The sequence below is a fragment of the Dermacentor silvarum genome, chromosome 10 (genome assembly GCF_013339745.2).
Source record: "Dermacentor silvarum isolate Dsil-2018 chromosome 10, BIME_Dsil_1.4, whole genome shotgun sequence".
Taxonomy (NCBI): domain Eukaryota; kingdom Metazoa; phylum Arthropoda; class Arachnida; order Ixodida; family Ixodidae; genus Dermacentor; species Dermacentor silvarum.
Window position 1 is genome coordinate 125,440,039 of NC_051163.1, and position 15,716 is coordinate 125,455,754.

Genomic DNA, 15,716 nt, shown 5'->3' on the forward strand with positions numbered 1-15,716 from the left:
AACGAGATGCTGCTAAAAAAAATTAACGAATTAGAATCTAAAATCAACCAGCCTCTTTCTCCTCCTTCCCTCCCCGCGACTGAGGTAATGGAAAGTGAGCTCGTGGAGCCGAAGGCGGCAACAAGCGCGGAGTCCGCATTCGAGGCCCGTTTCGAGGCCCGTTTCGGGGCCATAGACGCCCGATTCGCCGCCTTGGAAAACCAAATCTCAATGATGGTTACCGCCATCTCAAAATTGCAAGACACAATTCCCGCGATGATTGCCCAACAAATTGCGCACTCCTCGCGCCCCTCGCGCAGGCCCGGTGGTCCCTACAAGGACGTATCCGGCCGCCCTCTCAAAACTTCTAGACGCACCCCCGAGGTATATGATGACGACAGCTGCTCGCTCTCCGGTATGGAGGACTCCGCCCTCCTTGTGACTGCTGGCTCCGGAGCAGCGTCACTACAACCCAACCTCAGCCTAACTGACCATGGCGAGCAGTCCTAAGATCAGGCGCTCCCCAAAAAACAATTCGGCCACCCCTGTTCACATTGTCCAGTGGAACTGTCGGGGCTTCCGGTCCCGCGCGAAGCGGGCGAATCTCCGACATTTCCTTTCAACTCTCGACTCGCTTCCGGCGGTGGTTGCCCTCCAGGAGCCAGGGAGCGGCGCCACCCTTACAAGCTACATCACCTTCCAGCAGGACCCCTCTTCCTGCGTCTGTGTGCCTAAAAATTATACAGCTAATCTAGTCGACTTGGAACTTGAAACTGAATATTCGTATGTGATGGTTACACTTCTTCCGCTCAAGAAACACGATGCACCACTCCACATACTCAACATATACTGTTCCCCCAGACTCAAAAATATAACGTTCGCAGCGCTCTTTAGCCGCGCTCTAAAGGCTGCGGGCAGGGACCCCCTGATGATTGTGGGCGATTTCAACGCCCACAGTACTCTCTGGGGGTACGTGCGTGAGGAGAAGCGTGGACGCAAGCTAGCGGAACTTACGTCCACGCTGGGCCTGACTCTCCACACCGACCCTGCATATCCAACGCGGGTGGGTAACTCCGTGACCCGGGATACGTGTCCGGATCTTACCTTTACCAAAAACATTAGACACGCAGAATGGGCCAACACCGAGGAAACCCTCGGGAGTGACCACTGCCTTATCACTACCACCGTAATGACTAAACCATTGGCAAGACCACACGCACAAGCTGGGCTCCCCGACTGGAATAAGTTCCGGCAAAGATACATCAATTCGGCCTCTATCCGCGAACAAGGATACCACGCGTGGGCACAAGAATTGGTTACACACCTTCGTTCGACGGAAACCCAAATTCAACTCTCGGAGGCAAAGCCGGAGGTAGACAACCACCTTCTGCACCTCTGGGAGGCGCGGCACAGCCTCGTCCGCAAATGGCGCCACCAAAAACATAATAGAAAGCTCAAAATTCGCATTGCCGAGCTCACCCAGCGAGCGGCAGAGTACGCGGCCCAGCTCGCCGACTCGAACTGGGTGGACCGCTGTAACACGGCGGCCAGACAAATGTCTAGCCGGAGCACGTGGCGCCTCTTCCGCGCCCTAATTGACCCGACTCAAACACGCGCCGAGACACAAAAACATCTCCAACGAGCTATTCATAGCTTCGATGGAGATACCTCAAAATTAGCGTACAAACTACGCGACCAGTACCTTTGCACTCAACAGGACCCCCGAGGGCCCGCGTACTCGTATGCAGGTTCAGAGAACGCGGAGCTGGATCAGCCGTTCCAGCTGCATGACCTGAAGGCGGCCCTAGCTAAAATGAAACGAGGAACGGCACCGGGACGGGACAAGATAACCGTGAAACTGCTTGCCAATCTTCCCGACCCCACCTACGATACCCTCCTCGCTTTCATCAACTCGATCTGGCTTGGTGAGGCACCCCTCCCAATCGAATGGAAGACCGCTCTGGTAACTTTCATTCCAAAAGCCGGCAAAGCCATAAACACAGACAACCTCCGCCCCATCTCCCTCACGTCTTGTGCGGGAAAGCTGATGGAGACCATGGTGCGGGACAGGCTGTCTGGGTTTCTGGAAACCCAAAATGCATTCGCAGACACCATGTTTGGTTTCCGCCCGCACCGGTCCGCGCAGGATGTTCTGCTTCAACTCGACCGAGAAATTCTCAACCCTGTCGAATACCCCCTCAACGATAAGGCTATACTCGCCCTAGACTTGAAGGGGGCTTTCGACAATGTCACACACGAAATTATCCTGCAACATCTCTCCCAGACCAACTGTGGACATAACACATTCCAGTATGTCAAGCAATTTCTCTCGGATCGACAATCTTTCATCCGAATCCAAGACGAAGAACATGGCCCCTATCAACTGGGAACGAGAGGTACCCCACAGGGCGCGGTCCTCTCGCCGTTACTTTTTAATCTGGCCATGATGAAGCTTCCGGCTCAGCTGGCGAAGGTCGAAGGCGTCCAGCACGCGCTGTACGCCGACGACATAACCATCTGGGCCAAACACGGATCGGTTGGAGACATTGAGGCCAACCTGCAGCAAGCGGCGGAGATCGTGGACGTCTACGCCCGCCGCTGCGGCCTTCAGTGCTCCCCATTCAAATCCGAATTTGTGCACATTCGCCCGTCGCCTAAGTGCACCACCAAAATGGAGCTATTCCTGGCCAGCGGCCCGATACCCGAACACGATGAGATTCGAGTGCTTGGTCTCTTTATCCACAAACACAAACGAGTTGATACAACAACAGCCAAATTGCGTAAGGTGGGGGACCAGGTGGGCCGGATGGTCAGCCGGGTTTCCAACAAACGCGGGGGGTTACGGTGCAAAGACGCCTTGCGGCTGGCGCATGCATTCGTGACCAGTCGAGTCCTCTACTCGACTCCTTACCTCCACCTGCGCAAGTATGACGAGAACGCCCTCGAGGTGATTCTCAGGAAGATGTACAAGCGTGCCCTTGATCTCCCGATAACCACGTCCAACCACCGCCTCATGGGCCTGGGGATGGTAAACACTTTCGCGGAGCTCCGGGAGGCACACTTGACAAATCAATATACAAGACTTTCAAAAAGGCCGTCGGGACGCCGCCTATTAGCCCGACTACACATCCAGCACCCAACACTGACGGAAGAGCGCGTACGCATCCCCGAAGTATGGAGGTACGCCCTGCACGTGCGGCCTCTTCCGGCCAACATGACACGTGACGACCACAGTGGCAGGCGCCTTGCGCGGGCGGAGGCACTGGCCCGCCACTATGGGAACAAACACGTAATCTTCTACGTGGACGCCTCCGGCCCTCACTATGGGGGGTGGTACACGGCCGCAGTCGTCCATGAAAACGTCGCGGTGAATGGCCTAACATTCAGAGCTCAAGACATAACACACGCAGAGGAAGTTGCCATCGCGCTAGCTGCCGCAGACCAGGACTCGCGCGTCATCATTACAGATTCGAGAGGGGCCTGCAGAAATATTGAACAGGGGTACATTCCTCTCATTTCGTCTCGCATCCTACAAAACAGTGACTACCTCGGGGCCCCCGCGTCTCGAATGATCGTATGGGCTCCTGCTCAAAATGGGCCTCGAAGGCAACGAAACGGCAGACGCCGCTGCCCGCGCGCTCACTCTCCGGGCAACGCCTTCAGACCCTTCCGAAATGGATCCCGAACCCAATCCGGCCCTAACTTTTCGAGAAATTACTCAACTATACCAATTCGGCCACGCAATTTATCCTAAGCCCTGTAAGGGCCTTACAAAGGCAGAGGAACGTACACTCCTCCGCCTTTACACCAAAACACTGCTGTGCCCGGCAGTTTTAAAGCACTTTGATCATGCCCGCACTGTGCGGAGAAGTCTTCGGACATCTTCCACATGGTGTGGGCATGCCAATCAACCCCGAACCTCACCCCAAAACCAAACCCCACCCGGGAGGACTGGGAGGCAGCCCTGCTCGGCTGCTCCGACCTGGCGAATCCGAAGGCCCTGGTCGACCGAGCACAAGCCGCGGCGGCCGCCAATGGGCTCCTGTAATGAGGAGCCCACCTAGTGAGTGTGAGAGGTGGCCTCCTCCGGGCCACCTCAAGCTTCCTCCGTGTTAATTAAATAAAGTTTTTTCATCATCATGGCATCTGGGGGAGATGCGGGGTAGGCGTCGAAGTCTTCCAGACGGTGTGGGCTTGGCTTACGGCTGGCCGGGGGGGGGGGGGTCCGGTAAAAGGACATAAAAGCACCTCCACCTTTGACGTAAATCAGAACCTTCCGAAGCATAGGAAAGAACAGCAAAAAGCTCTGCTCCTGCAATACAAGGACTGCTTCTCGTCGTCGTCACAAGTTCGACAAACCCCTGTCGCCAAGTGTCGCATCATAACCGACGAATATGTCCGCCCACTCCGTCAGAGCCCGTACAGAGTTTTGTCGCGCGAACGCGAGGCCATAAGGCAATAAGTCGACGAAATGCTACGCGGAGACATCATCCAGCCATCCAAGAGCCCGTGGGCGTCCCTTGTGGTGTTAGTGAAGAAGAAGGATGGAACCCTACCTTACTGCGTCGATTATCGTCGCCTGCGATACTAATAAGCGGCCGTTGGTCGGCCCAGTCTGCGTTTGGGTTTCCCGTGAGCCAGCAGCGTTCTCTTCTCTCCCGTGTCGGCGAGCCGGGCGTTCACCGCGCGCTTTCCGGACGCCGCCCCCCCCCCCCCCCCGCGCTTGCTGCCGCCGACACAGCACTGATAACCACTTTGTGATGATTACTTGGAAGGGTGGGCATCTTCCCTGCCTTCAAAATTTGCTGCTTGTGTGCGCGCGGGCCTCGCTGCACCTTGTTCATGCCTCCAACGCCGGCTTGAGGAGGCTGATGCAATGTTAGGGTTAGCGTGCTTGCCCCCCACGAGAAAGTCGTTCCCGCCGGCCAGTGGTGCACCATCCTGCTTCTTCGGAAATCTCGGTGGGTGAGATATCAATTTCTTCAGTTATTACGCGCAGCCGTAATGACTTCGGCCCACGTAGCGACCGGAACATGCCTTTGCTTAGCTCGGCGGCGTAGCGGCTCGGGAGAAAAGGCCCATAAAGCGGTGAAATAGCAGTTGCCGCCTTGAAGGCGAATATCTGTAGAGCCCGGATAACTTGCTGGAGACGACGGTGCAAAATTACAGGGATTTTTAGCAAAAACACTGCGAAATCATTTATAAAAGACGGAGCTGACGTGAAATGCATCCGCTCTCTTCGGCTTCTTCTTCGTCTTCCTGAGTACCTGACGTAGTCGAATCAGATGTTCAGAAAAACTGGCTGAAAAAAACGACCACATCATGTAAGTAGACAAGGCTGCTTTGCCACTTCAGGTCGGCCAGCACAGTGTCCATCATCCATTGGAAAGTTGCTGGAGCAGAGCAGAGACCGAACGGATGCACCCGGAACTCTTAAAGAACGTCCGGAGTGACAAAGGAAGTTTCTTCACGGTCCCACTCGTCGACCTCAATCTGCCAATAGCCGCTTTTTAAATCAAGGGGTGAAAAGTACTTTGCTCGCCGTATGCGGTCCAGAGAGTCATCGATACGCGGCAGTGGGTAAACGTCTTTTTTGTGACGTTGTTAAGCTTTCAGTAATTAACACAAAAGCGAAGCGTGCCATCCTTCTTTTATTGCGATAGCAATTATATGGACACTCCAAAGCAGATTTCTGCCGTCGGCGTCGCCGTCGCCGTCGCCGTGAGGTTCCGTATGACGTCAATGGAGATGAAATCGTCGCCGCGCGCCGCGATAAGTGGTTCTTGAGGGAAAGGGAAAGGTTGGCGCTATCTTCTGCAGCGCGCCGCCGAACGCTGTATGTGCGAGTGAAAGGGTGCGAGGGACGCGCGCTTTCACGGGGAGTGAACGCACGGCGGAGAACAAACGCGCGTTCTGTGCCGTGCTCCCTTAAGGGCTGCAGAAGTAGGCGTCTCTTTCCTCCTTTACAATCACCATATATGTAGAGCAAACGCGCCTTCTTCTGACGCACGAAAGGCCGTGGGGGGGGGGGGGGGGAGGAGGGGAGGGAAGGGAGGGGACGTTTAGCTGCGGCACCAAGTACCTATTTATATCAGAGGCTCCGGCAACAGTCACCAACGCCGCACGCATTTTGTGCGAACGTGGGCAAAACGCCGACGGCATCGACAACAGTTTTGCGTGTTGCCGGTGCTGCTGCATGTCCAAGTTTATACAGCTGATAAAGCTACTATCATTACTCCGTATAGCTCTCTACAAATTTGCTATCGCAATTGATGCTTCGCCTTTCAGGTGAAACTGCGACAACTTTTTTGACGAGTACAAGCGGCGACGACCGAAGGCTGGATAAAGCCATCGCGAAGAATTTCTGTTACTTGTGCTTTAAGTGCTTTGCGTTCTTTCTGCGAGACACGATACAGCTGCTGGTGGATAGACGCTCAACATCGTAGGTGATTATTCTGTGTAGCGCGATTGGCGTTTGACTAACTTTAGATGAAGACGCAAGCACGCCTTGAATTCAGATAATAGTTGCCCCAGTGCCTTCTTTTGCAGCGTTAGCTACACTGGCCGAGCCAAGCCCGTTTCGCGCGGCACATCAAGAGCCGTGCTGCGCATGCGCAAGGATCAGTGATGTCACACGGCTTGCGCACCGGAGCCGGCACCTCTCGCGCACTCCGCCGCCGCCGGTCTGCGCATTCCAAAGGAGTGACGTCGTAGCCGTGGTAGACGCACTGGCGCCGGCGCTCGCTCGCTGTGCAGTCGCCGTCTGACACAGCGCTGGAGCCGCTGCGCTTCTGACTGGCGTTTGCCAGTGTGCTATAGCCATGGAGAAGGAGAGCGCAAATGCTGCTCAACAGCGCAGAAGAACGGAAAAGCTTGACTCATCGGATCCCGAAGTAGTTGCCTGGCAATTAGCGGTTGAGCGTAGGAGACAACCAGGAAAGCTAAGAATAATCAGCTGAACCTTTGCTAACGCTACGTATATCCTGGCATAGCCGAGCTAAGCCACTGCAACTTTTTTTCTCCTGCAGCAGCTCGTTATTGATGTCAATGCCTGCAATGTCAATGACCGGTTTTTGAGAAGCGAAACACTCAATGACGTCCTCCAAGGCTTCAGCGTTGGCGATGGAAGTGCCGCGAAAAAGATGTCGATGCTCATTGGTAAAATCGAAAGTCATCTGGAAAGTCAACGATGCCTCGAGCCGCGCAAATTCCTAGGTTCAGCAAAAAGAAAATGTTGCCTGAACCACAACGCTGGGACGGGGCGGTATGGTCACGCTGTTGTCGGAAACGCGAAGACCCACTCTATGGCGGCAGGAATCATCTTGTGTCGTAGCTTTGCTCGTAGAGAAAGTGATGTAACGGTTACTGAGGTCAAGGATGGCACCATATTCCCGGATAAAATCCATTCCAAGTATTAAATCACGGAACATTAACGTAGGACAATGCAGCTAGCGAGAAATGTGTAATTTCGGATTCCTATCCTAGTAGTGCTCACGCCAAGCGGTGCGACGTGTCCGCCAGCTGTACGTGCGAACGTGCGTCCCAGTCCAAGGCATAATTACTTTCTTGAGAAGGCTAGCCAATTTTACGCTAATAATCGAGTAATGAGCACCACTGACACTTCTACCGTCGACGAGCACAGGTATGTTCATCGAGAACTTGTCTCCAGGCTTAATCCAGAGTTCGACGGAAACCCGTCTGGCGAGGAATGAGCATAGTGAAATGAAACGAACACTCGCCAAAGAAATACATGTTCCTGGCCCACCTCAACTCATTCAAGCCCAGTATCCAGTTCACGGTGTAATATGAAGAGAGCAGCCGCATAGCTTTCCTTGATGTTCTCGTGGAACGCATGGATAAAGGTTTCGCCACAACGGTATATCAAGAGCCCACGCACACGGGAAAATACCTCGATTTCCTTTCCGTACACCCAAAGGGCCATAAGCGCTCCGTCGTGTCATCCCTGTTCGAGCCCTACAAGACACAGTGCAAAACTGGACACGGTACGGAGGGACTTGTCGAATAACGGATACCCGCCTCAAATGCTCAGAGATGCAGGTACGTCGTGCCTCGATCAGCACCCAACCACCAAGCGGTTACAAAGAAGTGTAAACGCACAGCCATTCCGTATGCGCGCGGGGTAAGCGAGGCTTTGGCAAGAGTTTTCAATGAGTACGACGTTTGGGTTGCGCATGTCCCGTCAAGCAATTTACATAGTCAAATAATGCGCGTAAAAGACCCCTTGGAACGATCGAGGTACCCCGGTGTTGTGTATAAAATATCGTGCAGAGATTGTGACGCAACCTATGTCGGCGAGACCGGTAACTTCAAAAAATGCATAAAACAGTATCAGTGCGATGTCGCCAAAGGCAACTCATCGTGAAACGTTTTATCGGAACAGCACGAAAACACAGGTCACTGCATAGACTGGGAATCAGCATCCATAATCGCCACAGAGAAGAAACTGCCTGCAAGACCCCCGAGCACACGAGGGTTGGACCCTCCCGCGTGTAGCCGTGCGTGGCTTAGCCGTGTCCGGGGAAAAGAGGATCCTGGGGGTTGAGCCGATGCCGGGTGTTCGGACCTTTATGGCCCCTCGGCGGAGGCAACACACCTCTTTGGCCTCCGCTTCACGTAGACGGCACCCCCGGACTGACCCACCCGGGGGAAATCGGCGGTCGCCTTTTCCTATCCCCCTCTTCAACCTTTTTGCTTTCATGTCCTCTTTTTCACTTTCCTGTCACCTCCTCTCTTCCATGACTTCCGTTCCTGTTTCCTGGTGGCCTGGGTTAACCTTGTGTGTTCTACCCAACCTTGGGTGATATCACATTGGGTTATAGCGGCGGTGTACAGCTGGCGCTTGCAAGCTTATTTTTCATACGTCTTGTAGCGTCCCCTTGTTGGACTCGGTGGTGGGTGGCTGCCACCGCTGCCGAACGCATACCAAAATTTATGGCTACGCATTTCCCTCCATTGACACCTGATCGTTCCCTGAAGAGGGGACGCACCGAAGCAAACTTGAAGATTTTTGTACAGAGCAAGGAAACTTTTCCGCGCTTCAATGTTATACATAGCGACATGTCAGGAAAACCAGTAAGAAAGCTGTCCCCGTTCCTAGTTGCGAAGTGCCTAGGAGAAACACTAGGGCCAGGCCATAAAGTTACGAAAATGACAAGCGGCGATCTGCTTATCGAAGTCCGAGACACAATCCAGCATGAAAAGCTATCCAACTTGAAAACCTTTGGCGACGTGCCAATCACTGTGACTGCACATCGTTCGATGAATACCGTTCGAGGCGTGGTATCGGAGGATGACTTGCTTGAGTTGACTGACGCCGAACTGCTCGAGGGCTGGAAGGACGAAAATGTCCTCAACGTCCAGAGAATTAAGATTAAACGTGACAACAAAGAAATACCGACTAAGCACTTAGTATTAACTTTTGGATCCAGCATTCTTCCCGAAACGCTCGTAACAGGCTACACAAAGATCCGAGTACGCCCGTATATGCCTAACCCCCGACGATGTTTCAACTGCCAGAGATATGGTCACGGTTCACAAACATGCCGAGGCCAGCTCACCTGTCCCAAGTGCGGATCGAAGGACCACACTTCCGAAAACTGCGAAAATGCACTCCACTGTGTGAACTGTGATGGCGAGCATGCTGCGTACTCGCGCTCGTGCCCGTCTTGGAAAACGGAAAAAGATATCATTGCACTGAAAGTAAAAGAAAACATTTCATTCGGGGAAGCACGGAAACGCACGTCATTCCTGAAAGGCACAAGATATGCTGATGCGGCGCGTAAAGGGGCAGCACCGCAGCAGCCTCAGGCCCCCCCTCGGCCCACGCGCAGTGAGCCGGCGGTTGTGCCATCTGTCCCCTTGGCGGCAGTGGGTAAATCTGCTCCGCCCCCCTCCAAACAGGGCCCTTCAACCTCTGGGCTGTCGGGTCAGGGAGCCTCTCCACGCGTGGCGAGGCCTCTAGCAAGGTCACAAAGCCTGCACAGGCGGGCATCCAGTGCCTCTTCCGAGGCAATGGACACTACACAATGCTCCTCGGCGTTCTCAGCGTCGAAAGAGCAACGCGGCTCACTTGACCGCTCAAGAAAAGGAAAAGCGGTTCGAGTGACTGCTCCAGGAAAAGCTTCATAAGCGTAGAATTTCCTTGTACGCAGATAGCTCTGTTTATTTTTTACTAAAATGGATACCCAAATAATTCAATGGAATACCAGAGGGCTTATGCATAATTTAGACGACGTCAAAGAACTCCTATACGAATTTCAACCACGGTTATTCTGCGTACAGGAAACACATCTAAAATCCACCCAAACAACTTCTTTGAAACAATATCCCATATTCCGAAAAGACCGTGAGGATGGCCTCGCGGCATCCGGTGGTGTTGCAATTATAGCACAAAGGTCTGTTGCTTGCCAACACCTGCGCCTACAAACAAATTTAGAGGCAGTAGCCATTAGAGCTATACTTTTTGACAGGCTTGTGACCGTCTGCTCTCTCTATGTCCCACCTGATTTCCGTCTGGAGCTAAGAGAGTTTGAGAAACTAATAGATCAGCTCCCCGAGCCATACATATTGACAGGAGACCTAAATGCACATAACACTCTCTGGGGTGACCCGCGCTGTGACGCAAGGGGCCGTGTCATTGAAAACTTTCTTTTGTGTTCTGGTGCGGTTCTATTGAATAAGAAGGATCCCACCTTTTATAGTACCACGCATTACTCTTATTCCTCTATAGATTTAACCATATCCTCTGCAGCTATGATGCCATATTTAGATTGGAGGGTGATCAAAAATCCGTACGGCAGTGATCACTTCCCAGTAGTCCTAAACCTCACGAAACAGGTAGAATATAGTCCACATATACCCAGATGGAAACTCGACACAGCCGACTGGGAAAGTTTTCGAAAACGTTCACGTTTAAAACTAGATGACATCGCAGCCTTCAGCATTGATGACGCAGTGGCTTACTTCACAGCATTCATTATTGATGCTGCTTCTAAGTCCATCCGGCAAACAAATGGATCTTCTAATAAGCGACGCGTTCCCTGGTGGAACGAGGAATGTAGGAAGGCGCGTAAAAATCAAAACAAAGCTTGGGGGCTTTTACGAGATTCGCCAACTGTAGAAAATTTGATTAACTTCAAGCGCATTAAGTCCCAGGGAAGGAGAACACGCCGACAGGCGAAAAGGGAAAGCTGGGAGAAGTACCTAACAGGCATTAACTCATATACAGATGAGAAAAAAGCTTGGGACAGGGTGAGGAAGGTAAAAGGACGGCAGACACACTCGACGCCGTTAGTAAATAACCAAGGGAACAGCATAGAAGATCAAGCGAATTCTCTTGGGGCCCACTTTGAACTTGTATCTAGTTCTGCACACTACTCACAAACATTCTTGAGACATAAAGAGATAATAGAAAGAAAGCCACTCGAACGCAAATGCACGCCCACTGAAGGGTACAACAGTTTTTTCAGTATGCCTGAACTGCACGCGGCACTGATCTCCTGTAATCAGTCTGCGCCAGGACCTGATCGCATCTCATATGAAATGATCAAACACGTACATCCTGAAACTCTAATCACGCTCCTCTCACTGTTTAACACAATATGGGAAGCAGGGTACGTTCCGTCCTCTTGGAGGGAAGCCATTGTAATTCCCATCCTCAAGGAGGGAAAAGAACCATCCTTGGCCAGTAGCTACAGACCAATAGCACTAACTAGTTGTCTGTGCAAGCTCCTTGAAAAGATGATAAACCGGCGGCTAATTCACTATTTAGAAAGCAACAAATTACTAGATCCGTACCAGTGCGGTTTCAGGGAAGATAGGTCAACGACAGATCACCTTGTCCGCATAGAGTCAAATATAAGAGATGCGTTTATACACAAACAATTCTTCTTGTCAGTATTTTTAGACTTGGAAAAGGCCTACGACACTACCTGGCGATATGGAATTTTACAGGATCTTTCTTCGATGGGTATTCGCGGAAAGATGCTAAACATAATCGAAAGCTACCTGTCTAAACGCACATTCCGTGTGAGAGTTGGCACTGCTCTGTCTAGGCCATTCATCCAAGAGACTGGCGTTCCTCAAGGTGGGGTGCTTAGCTGCTTGCTATTCATTGTGAAAATGAATTCTTTGCGCTCAGCAATACCGCATACAATGTTTTACTCAGTTTACGTAGATGACGTCCAGATAGGTTTTAAGTCTTGTAACCTTGCAATTTGCGAACGGCAAGTGCAGATCGGTTTGAACAAGATTTCGAAATGGGCGGACGAAAATGGGTTTAGAATAAATCCCACAAAGAGTACATGCGTTCTTTTCTCGAAGAAGAGAGGCTTGGTTCCACAACCAAGCATAGAACTTAACAGGGAACGTCTACAGGTGAAGAGCGAGCACAAATTCTTGGGCGTAATACTAGACTCCAGGCTAACGTTCATTGCCCACATAAAATACATCAAAAGAAAATGCCTAAAAATGATGAACCTACTAAAAGTTCTGTCGCACACAAGCTGGGGCAGTGACAAGAAGTGCCTTATGACCTTGCACAAGAGCCTCGTATGTACACGCTTAGAATACGGCTCCATAGTTTATCAGTCGGCTACACCAAGTGCCTTGAAAATGCTGGACCCAGTTCATCATTTAGGAATTCGCCTCGCGACCGGTGCCTTCAGGACAAGTCCGATACCAAGCCTCTACGTAGAGTCTAATCAGTGGTCGCTGCATCTGCAGAGATCCTACTGCAGTTTTACATATTTTCTAAAAGTGCATTCAAACTGTGCACATCCTTCACATTCGATCATAAACGATACATCATGTGCAGTACTTTTCCAGAACCGACCTGCCGCGAGACAACCCTTTTCATTGCGTGTAAGGGAGCTCAGCAAAGAAATGGGCATCCCACTCCTCGATCATCATTTAATTGCTCCAGCGAAGCTCTTGCCGCCGTGGCACTGGCAGGTCATAGAATGTGACACATCGTTTGTAGATGTTACAAAACACGCTCCAGAAGCACATATTCGTATGCATTTTCTTGAACTTCAGGCAAAATATTTGTGCCCAGAATTTTACACTGATGCATCTAAGTCTCATACTGGTGTGTCTTATGCAGCCGTTGGCATATCGTTTTCGGAGTCGAATGTCCTGCACCCGGAAACAAGTATTTTCACTGCAGAGGCATACGCAATAATGTCAGCTGTACAGCATATTAAGAAAACAAAGCTACCAAAAGCCGTTATATTTACAGACTCTTTAAGCGTTGTAAAATCTCTAAAGACATTCTATAAACGGAAGAATCCTATACTCAATGATCTTTACTCAATCTTGTGCACAACATATATGTCTAACCAGCATGTCATCATATGCTGGGTTCCTGGACACAGAAACATCGAGGGTAATACGCTTGCCGACCATGTTGCTACATCCACTAAAAATCCGAGCAATTCTGCCGTAGCAGTCCCTGCCACAGACCTGAAACCTTTCTTACGGAATAAAATTAGGAGCTATTGGCAGCATACATGGGACACTGAAACCCATAATAAATTACATCTTATTAAGCCAAACTTAGGAAATTGGCCACCTATAACGAAAGTACGACATACCGAGGTTATTTTCTGTCGTCTTAGGATAGGGCACACATATGGCACTCACTCCTACTTACTGACCAATGATGCACCTCCTGTCTGTGATAGATGTGGTGAGGCGCTGACGGTCCTTCACATCTTGTTAGAATGTCGGGAATTAGAAGATCATAGGAAAAAGTATTTTGCCCCTGCATACAGACAACACATTCCCCTTCACCCTGCAATGTTTCTCGGAATAGAACCGATTTTTGACAGTAAAGTAGTTTTAAGATTTTTACATGATGTTGTTAAATTGCCAATTATCAGACCAAAGTATTCGTAGCATACCCTCTTACTAGAGGCTACTGCTGCGACAGCACTTTTGTAGAGCACCTGCCTCCAAGCCTTAGGTTCAAGGGCCTTGTTGAGGCACTTGTGCTAGTGTCATCAACGTGTTTTACACCATTCATTCATAACAAAACATTCATGGTCATAGCGCAAACCTGCACTCATTGCCATTGTTTTACTACTGATATATTTTATGAAAGGTTGCAGCAACTGATTTTAGGCCCTTTACAGCCATGCTACATCCACTGTTCACAGCTAATTTTTGCATCGCATAAATGTCTCATTGGAAACTCATCACCACGTGCCTGGCGCTCTTTGGCCATATTTGGCCCTTGCGCCATTAAACCCCATACATCATCATCAGCCTGCAAGACTAATGCTTGAATCGCTGCACATTCAGACGACGCAAGATGTGATAAACAGGACCCGTGGGAATCTGCCAGAAATCTATACACGCGCACTACGCCATCTATCCCATATTTAAACAAGAGCCACCGTGTTGGCTTTCATTGTGATCAAGAGTCCCGTACGGGACTCGAAAATTCAAGTTTTATTTTACAATACATGTATTTCTTTGGCGAGTGTTCGTTTTATTTCACTTTGTCTCCAGGCTGAGGTACATGCCTGGACATACAGGCCTGGCTTAGGTGCACACCCTCAACCTTTCGTTGTCCCAATGATTTAGCATTCATCCACGTAGGGATAACTAAGCACCCCTTGAATTTTTAATTAAATAACCATTTAAATAATTAGATAGTTAATTAGTACTAATAGGTGCGACTAATAAGCAGTTTTAGTAGTCAGCAGACCAATCAGTGCACTTCTTTTAAAATAGTAGGAATAAATCCAAGGCACCTTCTCTTGATATATATACACGCTCTGAGCGTAATGTGAAAACCAGGAAAGTCGCCTTTAGACCTGACATCATATCGCCCTATTGCCCTGGCAAGTTGCGTAGGAAAAGTAATGAAAAAGATGATCCTTACACGCCTAGAATGGTACCTTGAATGCCACAATATATACCCTGACTCAATGACAGGCTTTCGGCGAGGCAGGTCTTCAATAGACAATGTTATCGACCTGACAACGTACATACAGCAACAAAAATGCCTCAAGCGCATACCTCAGTCTCAGTCTCAGTCGAGTTTACTCGCGTCTATTGTGGACCCAATAAAGTTCACTCACTCACTCAAGCGCATATCAGTGGCGCTCTTTCTTGATGTGAAAGGGGCGTATGATAATGTCACACATGAAGCGATCCTTGAGTCATTGGAGACTGTCGGAATCGGTGGCCGTATGTTTCAATGGATCAGAGACTATTTGACCAAAAGGTCCTTCTATGTGCAGACCGAAAATGGCCCCTCTGCCAACTATTATACCTACGGCGGCGTCCAACAGGGCGGGGTATTGAGCCCTATTCTCCTTAACCTAGCTATGATTGGCCTGGCTGAACTATTACCCAAGACAATACACCTGTCAATCTACGCCGACGATATTTGTCTTTGGTCTTCTGCGGTGACTCGTCTTCAAGTGCGCGCAAGAATTCAGCGGGCAGGCACCCTAACTTGTTCGTATCTCATAAAACAAGGCCTTACTATGTCCATCGAAAAATGTTCGCTCATTGCGTTTTCGCGCAAACCCATGAAACCGTACCCTGTTTCTCTCAATGGCCAGGCTATTACATACCAGAAGTCTCACCGCTTCTTAGGTGTGATTATTGACAGGAACCTTTCATGGAGCCGCCACTGCATATACCTGAAGCGGAGACTAATTTCGATTACACATATAATGAAGTTCCTGTGTGGAAAAACTTGT

General features: G+C 50.4%; 1 protein-coding gene across 1 annotated transcript; it reads left to right on the forward strand.

The window, feature by feature from the left end:
• Positions 1–472: 472 nt before the first annotated feature.
• LOC119431832 (uncharacterized) lies at positions 473–10,073 on the forward strand. Its single transcript, XM_037699292.1, has 5 exons — positions 473–1,904; positions 2,088–2,776; positions 2,906–3,007; positions 7,008–7,137; positions 9,901–10,073. The coding sequence occupies exons 1-5, from the start codon at positions 473–475 to the stop codon at positions 10,071–10,073; spliced, it is 2,526 nt and encodes an 841-aa protein (XP_037555220.1).
• Positions 10,074–15,716: the final 5,643 nt, after the last annotated feature.

Bases quoted from the DNA above. Each gene is read 5' to 3' on its own strand.
- LOC119431832 (XM_037699292.1), top strand. From the start codon at position 473: ATGGCGAGCAGTCCTAAGATCAGGCGCTCCCCAAAAAACAATTCGGCC. The intron at 2,777-2,905 runs GTGGGCCGGATG...CACCTGCGCAAG, and splicing joins TGCGTAAGGTGGGGGACCAG to TATGACGAGAACGCCCTCGA. The intron at 3,008-7,007 runs GTAAACACTTTC...TTTCTCCTGCAG, and splicing joins GCCTCATGGGCCTGGGGATG to CAGCTCGTTATTGATGTCAA.